At 51.5% G+C, this 12,156-nt stretch overlaps 3 protein-coding genes across 3 annotated transcripts; 1 reads left to right on the forward strand and 2 right to left on the reverse strand.

Moving 5' to 3' along the window:
* Nucleotides 1-3,853: 3,853 nt before the first annotated feature.
* Nucleotides 3,854-4,156, reverse strand: BDQ94DRAFT_174391 (uncharacterized protein; the record flags this gene model as incomplete). Its single annotated transcript, XM_026772337.1, has 1 exon — nt 3,854-4,156. One exon carries the CDS (start codon nt 4,154-4,156, stop codon nt 3,854-3,856), a length of 303 nt encoding a protein of 100 aa, XP_026621949.1.
* A 648-nt stretch (nt 4,157-4,804) lies between these two features.
* On the forward strand, nt 4,805-8,986 carry BDQ94DRAFT_162516 (RmlC-like cupin; the record flags this gene model as incomplete). Its single annotated transcript, XM_026769568.1, has 12 exons — nt 4,805-5,107; nt 5,190-5,926; nt 6,330-6,461; nt 6,563-6,600; nt 6,670-7,493; nt 7,542-7,575; nt 7,629-7,740; nt 7,787-7,807; nt 7,856-8,181; nt 8,252-8,426; nt 8,488-8,821; nt 8,891-8,986. The coding sequence occupies 12 exons, from the start codon at nt 4,805-4,807 to the stop codon at nt 8,984-8,986; spliced, it is 3,132 nt and encodes a 1,043-aa protein (XP_026621950.1).
* A 249-nt stretch (nt 8,987-9,235) lies between these two features.
* On the reverse strand, nt 9,236-11,256 carry BDQ94DRAFT_93927 (putative monooxygenase). The gene is made up of 7 exons (XM_026776890.1): nt 11,075-11,256; nt 10,204-10,994; nt 10,085-10,140; nt 9,963-10,011; nt 9,717-9,906; nt 9,542-9,645; nt 9,236-9,455 (listed from the first exon to the last, which is right to left on the reverse strand). The coding sequence occupies exons 1-7, from the start codon at nt 11,120-11,122 to the stop codon at nt 9,326-9,328; spliced, it is 1,368 nt and encodes a 455-aa protein (XP_026621951.1). The 5' UTR covers nt 11,123-11,256; the 3' UTR covers nt 9,236-9,325.
* Between the last annotated feature and the right edge of the window lie 900 nt (nt 11,257-12,156).

A 12,156-nucleotide genomic window follows, 5' to 3' on the forward strand; every position in this document is an offset into this window, starting at 1 on the left:
ATGCGCTTTTGCGATGAAACACGGTGCTGATGAACCACACCGAGTACGTGGTGCTATCGGCGTTCTCTTCTCATACCTTTCCGAATTGGGATATGGCGGGTGGTACTTCTTTGTCTCTTACTCTTCTTTCTTTTTCTTTTCCCACTTTTCCTATGTTTGGTATTCGGGCGTGTTTTCTCGCTGTTTTCTTATCTTCCTGCTCTAATGGGCTTCTCAGAACTGAGGTACAACCGGCCAGCCCACAGAAACCTGGATGTAATTATTGTTCTAGCAAATATTACAGCCAGTTCTTCCGATGGCACACTAGTTGGTGTTGTTCCGGGGTGTATGAGACGGGCCAATGTAACCACGGCCGCAAGGCAGGCTCGTCTCGCTCTCATGATCGGTGGGCCGGCTTTTAGTTACGACCGGGGGTTCATCTTGGTTCTCTCTGCTGAGCAGAGCCTATTGGCATTGGCCGATTGGCCTACTGACTTGGTGACCGCCATGAAGTCGACCATGACCACCACGTCGGCACCTCTATCATGGCTTCTCGTTCGTTCGGTCCTTTCTCCCTCCCTTCCTCTCTCTTTCCGTCTTTGCATATCCTTATTTATCCTGATCTGTCGTAGAGGAGCTGCCACCGCTTCTTCTTCCCCCACCTCCCCCCTTATAACCCACCATTGTCGGGGTCGTTGCGCACCCGGGGTAAGATTTCCCAACGAAGGGCATTAGTAGCTGAATCGAAGGTGTCTAACCGTTTCGGCCGGCCGGGTTGACGTATGCCACTTTCTCTTTTTCTTTCTTTCTTTCTTTTATTTTTTCTTCCCTCCTCCTAGCCTTGCTTTTCTCTGTACAACAAACGGTGCCTCTAGCAGCAGTTCCACTCCGTCAAGCGCGCGAGTCGCATCCGGTTTCCCTCGGGTAGTGTCCCTGTCCCTGTCCCGTGCCCGGTGCCTTGAGTTTCAAGGCGGAACTCCTTTCGCCTGGCCTGCTTTTCCTTTCTCTTTCCAGGGATCTCTATCCCGGCCAGCACTTTTCGCTGCGAGTCGGGCAGGTTAACAATAGCAACTAGAACGTGCCCTAATCAAATTCCAAGTTGGGCCCTCAGTCGCGCGCGTGATGCCTGCCGGATACTTGCAGCTCACCGACCATTGATCTCACTAGAGACCCGACTTCGCCCTCCTCCACTCTTACCTTACTTGTAAGCCACCCACCCTTGCAATTTTTTCCCTCCTTGCTCCTTTCTTTTCCCTTGTTCTCTCCGTTTCTTTATTCGGAAATCACTCCTGTTTCCCTGGTGGTGGGATCCACCCATGACCTAGACGGAAATGAACCACATGGATGGCATTGTCAAGCTTGTCAAACCCACACCTCTGACTTCTTAGACCTATTCCATCCCGGACTTGGGTTCTCTACCGATAGGTTTAGCTCCTTCAGTTAACCAGGACTCAAGTGGGCGTGCCGTATTCTGTACCTGCGGCAGGAGCATCAAAGTAAAGCAAGTTTTCCGCCATGAACTGCGTGAGTTCCAACCGCAGTTCGAATCCCATAATATGGACAGGGGTTCATATAACATGTGACCAATCCGCAGACATAGGCCACCCCAAGAATCCCCAGGATCTTCGCCCATTGGTCCACGCGAACAAATTTCCTTTGCCTTTTCATGAGGACGACGCAAGATTAATCCCCCCAAAGCCGAGCAATCACGCTACACTGCGGTTGCGATGGGATCCCCATGTCACCTTCCTTTCTCCCTTGAGTATAGAGGGTCGGATACCTGCAGAAATCAGGAATGAACCGCCATTTGCGAGGCACGGAAATTACGGCCTGCAAAATCACTATCTGATCATCCAGTAATCTGCTACTCTCATTAATTTCTTTTCTTTTTCCTTCTCTCGAGGGCGCTTGTCCGCGTGTCCTCGTGCCCCTGCGGTTTCATGGCTCCCGTCACACTGTACTCATTGTTCACAGGCCCGCATGAACAAAATTCCTCTCCCCTCACTCTTCTCTGGTTCTACTTGCTATTTCTTCTTTGACTTCGTCAGCCTCCTTCTGCTCTATTCTTCAGGGGACGAGAAGACAGCTTTTAGCGCATGGGCAGTGGCGCTGCCGCTAAATCGACCTGAACGCCGCACAACCGTTGCCCCATCGCTTACGGACACATCACATTGGGAAGCCCGAGGAGAATGTCGCCTAGAAAATAAGCTGATGCGTAGCTTACAGGGCCACGGAGTTAGGCAGAAATTGTCAAGTCTATCCGAAGCCTCTTCAAGCACCATAACATGATTGGGTGAACAGCCCGGCTGTGATGCAGCTTCGTGCATGAAACAACCTACGATCTATATCAGAATCTAGGGAGAAGCCCACGGCGAACTCAAGGCATACCGTATTGGCGGACGCCGATGACTCTGTATGGCTGCGAGTTCAGTGTCACTACGTCCACAACACGTCGCTGGAACAGAATTCCGCGTTATCAGGATATGTTGCCAACCATGATCGTGTAGGTGCGTGTCGCACTGCGCCTATCCGTTATGGGAGGCCAGGGAAAGGCTTAAAGGGCCACGTCGCATTGGAAGCAGTTGACCTGGGATGTTTGCCGAGCTTAGCGATTTTTGTTAGTCGCGTAACACAATCCTCCGTGGCTGCCATGCTTCTGGGTCTTGTATCCCGCCGTATAACATTTCCGGCTTCTGCTTGGTCACATACTCGAACCTGGACTGACTTCGGTATTTTCGACTAAGCGCACCATGCAGCTGTAATCACCTGTTCGGTTTCCCAATCCATGATAATCGAGATCCATCATTTTCCGATACGCTTGGGCAAGCTGTGCATCTAGGCACCTGGTCTAGTTGGCAACGGCCGGCACAACGCCCATAAACTGGACCCGGCCCTATGGATCAAGAGTGCAGGAAGGGCTCCACTGGGGCGCGGAGTCTTTCCCTGAAGGAATCGGAAGTGTTGACACACCCGACAGGCACATCCTGCATCTCCTCAGGTGGCCTGGGACTATCTCTGCGGCCCCTTCATGATCCTGGGGGGGGGGGGGGGGGGGCCCCCCCCCCCCCCCCCCCCCCCGGGGGGGGGGGGGGCCCCCCCCCCCCCCCCCCGGGGGGGGGGGGGGGGGGGGGGGGGGGTACCGCACCGTCCGGCCTCATGCTATTGGTGCGGCATATCGAAAATAAAAACTCCTGGATGTGATTGAACCTTCGTGCCTTGAATTTTGTTCGGACGATGAGATCCCGACAGATAATTTGACGTTGCTGATACGAAGTGCACTTGACTCGAGAGCAGGTAGCACACATCGATGACCGAATGAGTCTTACAGGTTCCCGTCCCCCGCGAGCTTGCCCTTGGCACTAAGCAGGGAGCTGGCTGACTTGGCTGAAGCCATCAGCCATTGCTTTTTCTTTCTCATTACCTTCCTATACGGGAAGCCTTGCTGATTTCATGTCTCATCTTAATAACTGATAATCCCAGTGGCCCCTTTACAAATAGCGCGTTTGGTCATGAAAAATAGCATATTCGACTCTTGATTCCCTCTCTCTGTCCGATCAAGTACTACTCCTCTCCAGAAGTTCTGGACCAGTCTCTAAACATAGCCTTTTATTGGACTGCATTTTACCACCTCGTCTTTGTTCCTGATTGAAGACATGTCTCACCAATCTGGGCTAATGTATCAACGAGACCCGGGGCATACCTCCTGCATTGGGGGACGGACAGTGGTAACATGCCGAAGCTGTGCGGGAAACGCACCGCGGTTAGTCGATACATCCAATGGTCTTTTATTTACTCCATTGCCAATGCTAATCGGAATCAGAAACTCTGTTTGCAGTAGCTGCAATGGCCGTGGGTTTAATGTGTTCATATGTCCTCATTGCCATCCAGCCGCTGCGGCGGCGGCGTTCAAGGGTTGTGTTGGATCATCACAAGGCACCACACCGAATTCTTCCGTCCCTGCCTCGCCGTCGTCTCTGAGCAGGAGCTCGTCCACCTTGTCCTCTGATACCAGGCATATCGGGAACGAAAGGCGGTCGGGGGACAGCGATGAGAGCTCTTCAGGCGGACACATTGGAGCAGGGACTATTTCATCACGGACGGTATAAAGGATTCTTAGGGGACTCGGGCCAGGGGCGCTGGTCGCTGCTGTGCCCAGTGGGCTTTCGGGCATACTCATTCAGTTGCTTTATACGATGTGCTTATCGTACATTTCTTAACTTATGAGGGACTACAAGGGCGGGTGTGCTAAGACTCTCTTTTGGCGAACTGCAGGCGCATCAGGAAGTAGAGGGAAGCATGGTCTTCCATGCCGGAAACGTCTCGAGGATCTTTGATTTCACACCATGTCACGATGCCCCTATTCTCATCGCACTTCATTCCGATGTACTTACTGTAATACGCCAGGTACCGATAGGAAAATGAAATGTCAGATGCTTGGATGGAGTGACGTCAGCTTCCGGGGTGAGTTCCCCCGAAGTCTCTCTCCAATTCTGGATTCCGAACTTCTGGTTTGCCTCGGATGCGAAGAAGTGCAAGGATCAATTTCATTTGCCCCCTAAACTCTCCTCTTTACTCCAAGGATCCCCTTTGGGCTTCTTCTCAGCCACCTACCCCCGGATATCCCGACCTCCGCTCCTCCACGGCATATCCGACAGCCGACAATGGAGGTCTGGAGTCCGGGGCAAGACACGAAGACGATCACTCCACCACCGGTTCCGAATGCTGTTCCGTCCAGAAAACTATATGTAGGAACCATGACTGCCCCTGAACTCAAAATCTGCTTGTTCTTTCCTTAGTCCTCATTAACACTTGCTGTTCTCACAACATGGCCTTGTCTTTCACTGAAAAGCCCCCGCAGGGGAGGGTCCCTTATGCGATCCCGCAATTGGAGGGCGAACGCATCACAATCCCCGGCAGCAAAGGAGCCTTTCGCATTCTGGCTTCCTCCAAGCAGACCAATGGCCTCATGGCTGTCTTTCAGAGCGGAGCAGTCCTTTCGGACGCCCCAGGCTTTCACTATCACAACCACGCCCATGATGTCTTCCTGGTGACCAAGGGCTTCTTAAAACTATGGAATGGAGACAAATGTCGGATAATGGGGCCTGGAGATTTCGCCTATGTCCCTCCCGTATGTTGGAACCTGTTCGCTCTGCTGCATGCCCTGTCCTTCCTTTCTTCGCTCCCGGCTGACCCTACAATGCCTACAATAGACTGTGGTTCATAACCCGGAATTGCTAGGACCACATACAGAGACCTACGGCGTCGTTACTCCCGGCGACTGGGTCGACTTCTTCCGCTACGTCTCCGAGCCCTATGAGGGGATCCTGGTTCCGGAGAACGACGAACGCGACCTCAAAGCGCTATTGATACCCAAAGTGATGGCTGCGAAGCAGGACTTTGACGTCGTGTTCCAGCCAAACTACCAACCTCCTGCACTTGGGGACTGGAGTGCGGACGAGGAGAAGCTCCCCGAATCGCCACAACCATATTTCCTGCGTGCCAACACGGGTCCCAAATGGATGCTGGGAGGTGTCATGTCCCGACCGTTTATCACCACCCGTCAGAGTCAGGGTGTCTGCGCCATTTCCAGCATTGAATCCTCCAAAACATACGGCGAAACTCTACTCTCTAAATTCTTGACCTTTCAATCGGTGGATCATTGCTTATGTGTTCAGGAAGGGACGTTGACCGTGCAGCTGAAGGATGGCCCCGAGTCGACTTTCCGCGAAGGGGAAACGGTTGTGATTCCGGCTGGTCAGGCATTTGCCCTGAGATTTGCCAGTCGGTATGTGCGGGTCTGGTCATTTACCGATGGCGATGGAATTGAGACTTTGATCCATCGGTTAGGCACACAGTTCGAAGGCGCTGTCTTACCTGATCAAGTGCCGAACTGGAACCCGGCGGAGGTCGGGTCTGTGGCGTCAGAGTTGAATGTGACCATTGAACTGTAAGCGGGGGAGGAGGGGAGAAGAGGATGCATGCATGAACTTAGCGTGGCTTGAGCCCTTGTGACGACTATTTCTATTGGAACTGGAACTATTAGCGATACCTGTCTTGCTACCTTCTTTTGTATTAGTTAGCTTGCTTAGACAGTGGAAGGAATCGAATCCTTTTCGAATTAATGGATTTTCCTCTGCACCCCGCGGGGACCCCGCAGAGATTCCCACGTGACGTTCACGGTCGGAAATCCCGGCCGATTCTCAACTTCCAACTTCGTCCTGGCGATTAACTTCGGCCTCTAACTACGATCTACTACGTTCTCTTATCTTCAATTTGCCCTCCACTCTTGTCCTCATAGTTCGCTCTGGATACACATCCCAGTCTTCCCTATGTCGTCGTCGTTCGTCTAGATGGATGATGGATGAGTCGCCCCCCATTCACACCGCGGGTGATGATTCTCTTCCCCCGCCGCGGGCCAAACGCCCTCGCGCTGCACAGGCATGCGACCGCTGCAGGGCCAAGAAGTACAAGTGCGACGAGCAGTATCCCTGCTCGCACTGTAAGAGTATGCCGTCTATCGCGATAAGCTGTCCCCTTCTTAACTAACCTCGTTCTAGAAAGCCAACTCAATTGCGTCTATCAGGGGAATTACCGCCAACGCGAAAGCAGCCGGTCTGCACGGTATGTATATTATCATTCATCAAAATCGTAGCTAGCTAGTTAGTATCTTGGAATTTGCTGACACATCAGGCAGATATGTTGCTGATCTAGAGCGCAAAGTAGACGAGCTGACGGCTCGACTAAGGTCGGCAGAGGCGGACACTACATCTCAGCATTCCTCACGGTCCCAGAAGGTAGTAGTACAACCAAGCTCGGGGGTCAAGCAAGCTCCTCCCCCTCCTCCTCCCGTAGGCGTTGAGGCGACCCCATTGTCGCTGCCTCGCGCTGCATCCACGCCGAGGGAAGAAGCGCCTTTCATTTACGAACACCAAGAGGAGGCTGGGGAGTCGGTAGGGGATGAAATCAGCGAACTGAACCATCACACCAACGGTATCGAGTTTCACGGCAGCACTTCATCTGCAGCTCTCCTAGGACATCTCCAGAAGGCCCGGGAACCGCAACGGTCCTTGGAGCGACGGGACGCACGTCTTGAGGATCCGGGGTATTCAATTGTCTCCACGCTGCATAATTCGAGCTTTTCACCCTCGGGTACAGGCTCCGCCCAGCCCTTGACATTACGGGAACAGAATTATTACTTTGAGCAGGCTCATGCTTTTATCAACGGCTATTTTGAAAATATCCATTTCATCCACCCTCTCATTGATAAGGAGGACTTTTTGTTACGCGCGCACAGTCTCTGGTTCAACCGTGGCGTTCAGCCGGAGCCCAGTTTTGTCGCTTTGTATCTGAGTATCCTGTCGTTTGGGGCCCTGGTCCGGGTTTGGGATGAGGACAGGCTGGGTGGACTGACTCGGTTCGAATGGAGTAGAAAGTTGTTTGGAGAAGCCCAGATGTACCTCAACTACCTGCAATTCTCCAATACCTTGATTACGGTGCAGTGTTTATACCTAATGGTATCAAATTCTCTCTTCCTGGGCGAAATACGGGCTAACTTTGTCTAGGCTAAGATTTGTCAGAACGAACTGAACCCAAACCGTAAGTAAATCACATCGCTACTTGCTTTTCGACTGATAATCCAACATGTTTAGTGGCATACATGTATCTGGGACTGGCTATCCGCACATGTCTAGCTGCTGGATTCAATCGTGAAGTGCGCAGTTCGACAGAGCAACGCTCGGAGTGGATTTCAAAGACGTGGTGGTGAGTTCGTGCCCTTCTTGGATAGAGCTTTCGCTAACTCTAGCAGGGGACTGTTCTCTTTGGAAATGTAAGTCTTGCTGGAAACGGGGTCCAGTCATGATCCTAACCATACCAGTGAAATGAGCTTTTCAGTAGGCCGTCCGGATACTCTAGGCATGGATGAGTACCACAACCGAGCGCTACCTGAACGGGACGACTCCGAGTACGCTGTCATCCCATGGATGGTGGATTTTGCATACATTATCCGCAAGGTTTCTGTGCAGATATATCATTCGCGCATTACGTTACAAGAGAAGCTGCATCTCGCACTCCAAATCGAAAACGAGCTCGACCGGTGGATGGCGAGACTGCCGGACAGGATCAAACCCGACATTGTTCAGCGCGCAACAGGAGGGGCATTGAGGGATCCCAAATGGGCACGGAGACAACGCTTAGTGCTCGGTATTCGTAAGGGCCCTCCCTGTACCTCATATTCGGTTTCACGCATAGCCACTAATCTTTTCCCGATCAGGCTACTACAATGTGAAAATGCTCCTCTTCCGACCATTCCTCAGTTACTTCACACGCAAATTACGACATACGCCTATGGAACTGGAAGAAACGATTGCCAAATGTCTCGACGCAGCAATGAAAACCATCCAAGTCATTTACGATATCTACCGAATCCACACATTCTTCCGCTGCTGGTATGCTTGTCCTGCCCTTATCTACACCCTCCTTTTCTTACCCCGGTTAACCTAAAATCAGGTGGTACAACACCACATATGTCATGTTCGCTACATCCACCCTCCTCCTCCCCATGTCCAAACTAGGCATGTGCGCCGAAACCATCCCGCTTCGCCGCTCCGTCGAAATGGCCGTCGAGATCCTCGAAGCAATGGATGAATCCGTGGTGGCGCGTAAATCTGTTGAGATTATTAAACACTATCTGCGAGAATTCCGGCCCATCGACGTCCAAACCGCTACCACACCATCTAGTAGCAATGACGGGACCAAAATTGCCGACTTCACTGCTGACCCAGAAGCTGCTGCTGCTGCTGCATCTGCTTCGGGTACTTCTCAGACAGGGTTTGATATTCCGGTATGTTCAACCTTTCGTCTCATTTCCTGTACAAGAAGGTAAGAGAAGTTGCTGATATTTGGAGCATAGGAATGGGCATATGGCTTCGGGTTCCCGGATTGTTCCTTTGAAGGGATCGCTAGGCTGTTTGATGATTTGGGAGGTTTGCCGATGTTGGATGGGTGATTATGTATTACTAAAATATTTTACCATTTCGTTTATGCGATTCAATTGGTGGGTATTGGGGATCTTGGAGGGTTGTATAGTGGATCTGACTTGTATATAGCTACTTGGTGGAACTCATAGATGATTTCATACTCTACTCAGTATTCCCCTGGCTATATCAGATATTAAGACCGGTGATAAACCAATTGTACTAGCCGGCTAAGAGCGTTCAGTCCATGTGAGAAGACCAAAGACGGATATTGAGCTTTCTTCATTACTCTGCTCTACCCAACCAATAGAATCAACACATTATTAAGAAACCCACTCGATACTGTACTTATACCCAACTAGAATACCATTCTATAAATGCGAAGTAATCCCTCTCTTACTACTACTGCCATTAAACAAACCCGGATTCTGCTCCACCACATTCTCCACCTCCTTGATAGCATCATATCCATATAACCATGGCTGGACTTCAGGACACGTCCTACACCTCACCACATTAGCCTCTCATAACTCTCCAAAGCCCCCCTATCCTCGAATAAAAGCAGCAGGAAAAGTAAATATACGTACCACCGACTCGGAAAAGCCCCCTTTAGCTCCTTCCCCAACTGAGAAAGGAATATGTGATCTCGTTTCTCTTGTTCGGGGCCGTCGTGCATGTGGAAATCGTTTCTCTTTTTGATTTGATTCCCTGGTTAGTATATCATCTGGAAAGGTGGAAGGTATCAAGATATGGGTGACTAACCTGCTTGAACGTCTCCCTTACGATAGCCTCACCTCGGGACTTGCGTAGCTTCTCGTATATACGGAGGATAGCGGGGAGGTCAGATTTGTGTTTCATGTGGCCGAGGAGGCCTCCGAGGACGGCGCCGTCTTCGAGGGACGAGTTGGCCCCTTGCGCGAGGTAGGGGAGCATTGGGTGGCAAGCGTCGCCGCTGGAGGTTTGGTTAGTTGGTGGGTCGGTTTGGGGTGAAGGGGGATGTAAATATACATGAAGACGAGGTTGGATTTGTCGTTGATCCAGGATTCCATTTCGGCGTCTGAGTCGAGCTTATTAGTTGATGGAAGGAGGATTGGGTTGCGGGTAGTAGTGGTGGTGGTGCATGCACTTACGATGCATGAGTTTCCATTTGTCAACGCCGTTCACGTAGCCCAGAAAGCGGGTTAAGCTGTACTATGTCAGTTTCTTCGGGCTTTCGATGTGTGCAATATGCAAGAGAAATCAAGCGTACACTGGATCCCAACCCACGAATAAACGCATCATTTCCTCCAGCGAGCCAGTCTGTCGTGATACACCTGGGGGTAGATCATCCGGCACCAAGAGTACAATATTCATCATCTTTCCCCCGCGCAGGGAATATCCTACTGCATGTGCGCCAGGTCCAATCCAGAAATGTACCGTCGGATTCTCAACCCAAGCCTTCAGGTCCGGGTCTGAGATCTGGTCCGCTGTCAGGACAATCCGATACGCCAGGTCTCCCGTGGGAATGGGGTCGTCTTTTCTCCCACAGTAGCATTCTCGACAGCGAGACCAGAGTCCGTCTGCGGCGACTATTAGGTCCCCGGAAACAGTCCTGCCCTTGAGGGTGGTGACTGTAGTCGTGTCGAAATCAATTGTGTTGACTCTCTCGTCGAGGTGGAAGGTCACGCCGAGCTCCTTGGCTCGCGCGTATAATGCTTGTTGCAGGTCTACGCGGTGCAAGTCGATAAACGGTGCGGAGTACTTGGAGCGGATATTCCGATCAAAGGATTCTTCATGGGCAAGGACTTCGCCTGTGTAGCGGTGCACTGTTAGGGAAGTGGGCTCTGCAGCGTCGGTCCATAGCTTCTCAGGAAGTTTCCAGTGTGAGAACAGGCGGGAAGCATTAGAAGTGATCTGGAGACCGGCGCCGACTTCTGCCAACTCCTTCGCTTGCTCGAGAACTGTAACAGTGTGGCCGGACATGGCGCAGGAAATGGCGGTGGCGAGGCCACTGAGGCCTGCACCAACGACAATGATGTCAAGGTGTGAGTCGTGATGGCTCTGCCTGCTGGTTTAGTAATTATCTTCATCACCTCCCCCCTCCCAAAGTTATTAAGGTACGGCTCAGGGATAGAACACACCATTGTGGATCCTTCACTTCTCCCGAGAACACTGTTAAAGATGCCCATGTTGGCAGAGGCCTCTGAGATAACAATGGCAGAGCGGAACGGCAAGTAAGGGGAACAACCGCGATGTTTTTAGCTCTTTAAATCCACGTCGACACGCTTTGCCGCCGGAGCTTTACTTATCCGCAATCACAAGTCGTCAATTGGTTCAGATAGGAGAGAGTCGACGAGCTCAAACTGGGGCTGATTTGTAGGATTTGCCCCGGAGTCCCCGGCTTTCCCGAGGGTCGGGATATCCGGAGGGTGATGCAACGGTTCGAGTGGCTGGCGCTCATTCCCCATCATCATTCTGAGCAATTGCGGGGGATCCGGGGTCTAGTGCCTTGGCTGGCACGGCATTCGAAACGAAGATAGGAAAATAGCGAACGGAAATTCCGTGGAGGGCATGATACGAAGCTATTGCAGAATGAGAAAGCGAGAAGCCCCCACAAAGTCAAGAATGGCAGAGCAGGTGACTCCGTCACGTGGGGCCTTTGCTTTTCGCCCTGCTCGATTTGTTGTGCTTCTTCTTCCTCAACACTGTGTTCGGAATTGTCAACTATGGTTCACTCCATGGACCATCGACATAGCCAATTCAATGCTCGTGGTTGATGTCGTCTGCGAAGTGGATCGACTAAAGCAGGCAGAAACATCCGAAACCATATATATTTTTCCAGACAGCTGTAAAGCGGCCAAGGATTTTTTGGGGATAAGGTCACTAAATTAAATGCTGACAGAGTAAGTCTAACGATCAGATTCGCTGTTGGGAATCTCAATCAATGGGTATGTTTGAGTTACCAGACCTTCCGGAGGCTAGACTTATCTGACAACCAGAGTTTAGATGATCTCACAGACAGCTTCCCCAAAGTCGGGAACGCTCTAAGCACGGTCCATGCTTGACTTGATTCGCCAAAGTAAGCTCTCCCAGCACTGAATACTACTAAGCACGACCTTCCCCGCTTACCAGGCACCAGTATCCCACGTGTACAGATTTTGAAAGGCCCTGATAGGAGCACATCAAGACAAAGCTCTTTATTATTCCTCGAATACACAGAGCC

The sequence above is a fragment of the Aspergillus welwitschiae genome, assembly GCF_003344945.1.
Source record: "Aspergillus welwitschiae strain CBS 139.54b unplaced genomic scaffold BDQ94scaffold_41, whole genome shotgun sequence".
In the NCBI taxonomy this organism is placed as follows: Eukaryota; Fungi; Ascomycota; class Eurotiomycetes; order Eurotiales; family Aspergillaceae; genus Aspergillus; species Aspergillus welwitschiae.

What these genes read in the sequence shown, in the direction of transcription:
- BDQ94DRAFT_93927 (XM_026776890.1), bottom strand. Translation starts at nt 11,122, where the DNA reads ATGGGCATCTTTAACAGTGTTCTCGGGAGAAGTGAAGGATCCACAATG. An exon ending in CAAATGGAAACTCATGCATC is followed by an intron (nt 10,012 to 10,084) that starts GTAAGTGCATGC and finishes AGCTCGACTCAG; the next exon opens with ACGCCGAAATGGAATCCTGG. An exon ending in AAATCCAACCTCGTCTTCAT is followed by an intron (nt 9,907 to 9,962) that starts GTATATTTACAT and finishes CCAAACCTCCAG; the next exon opens with CGGCGACGCTTGCCACCCAA.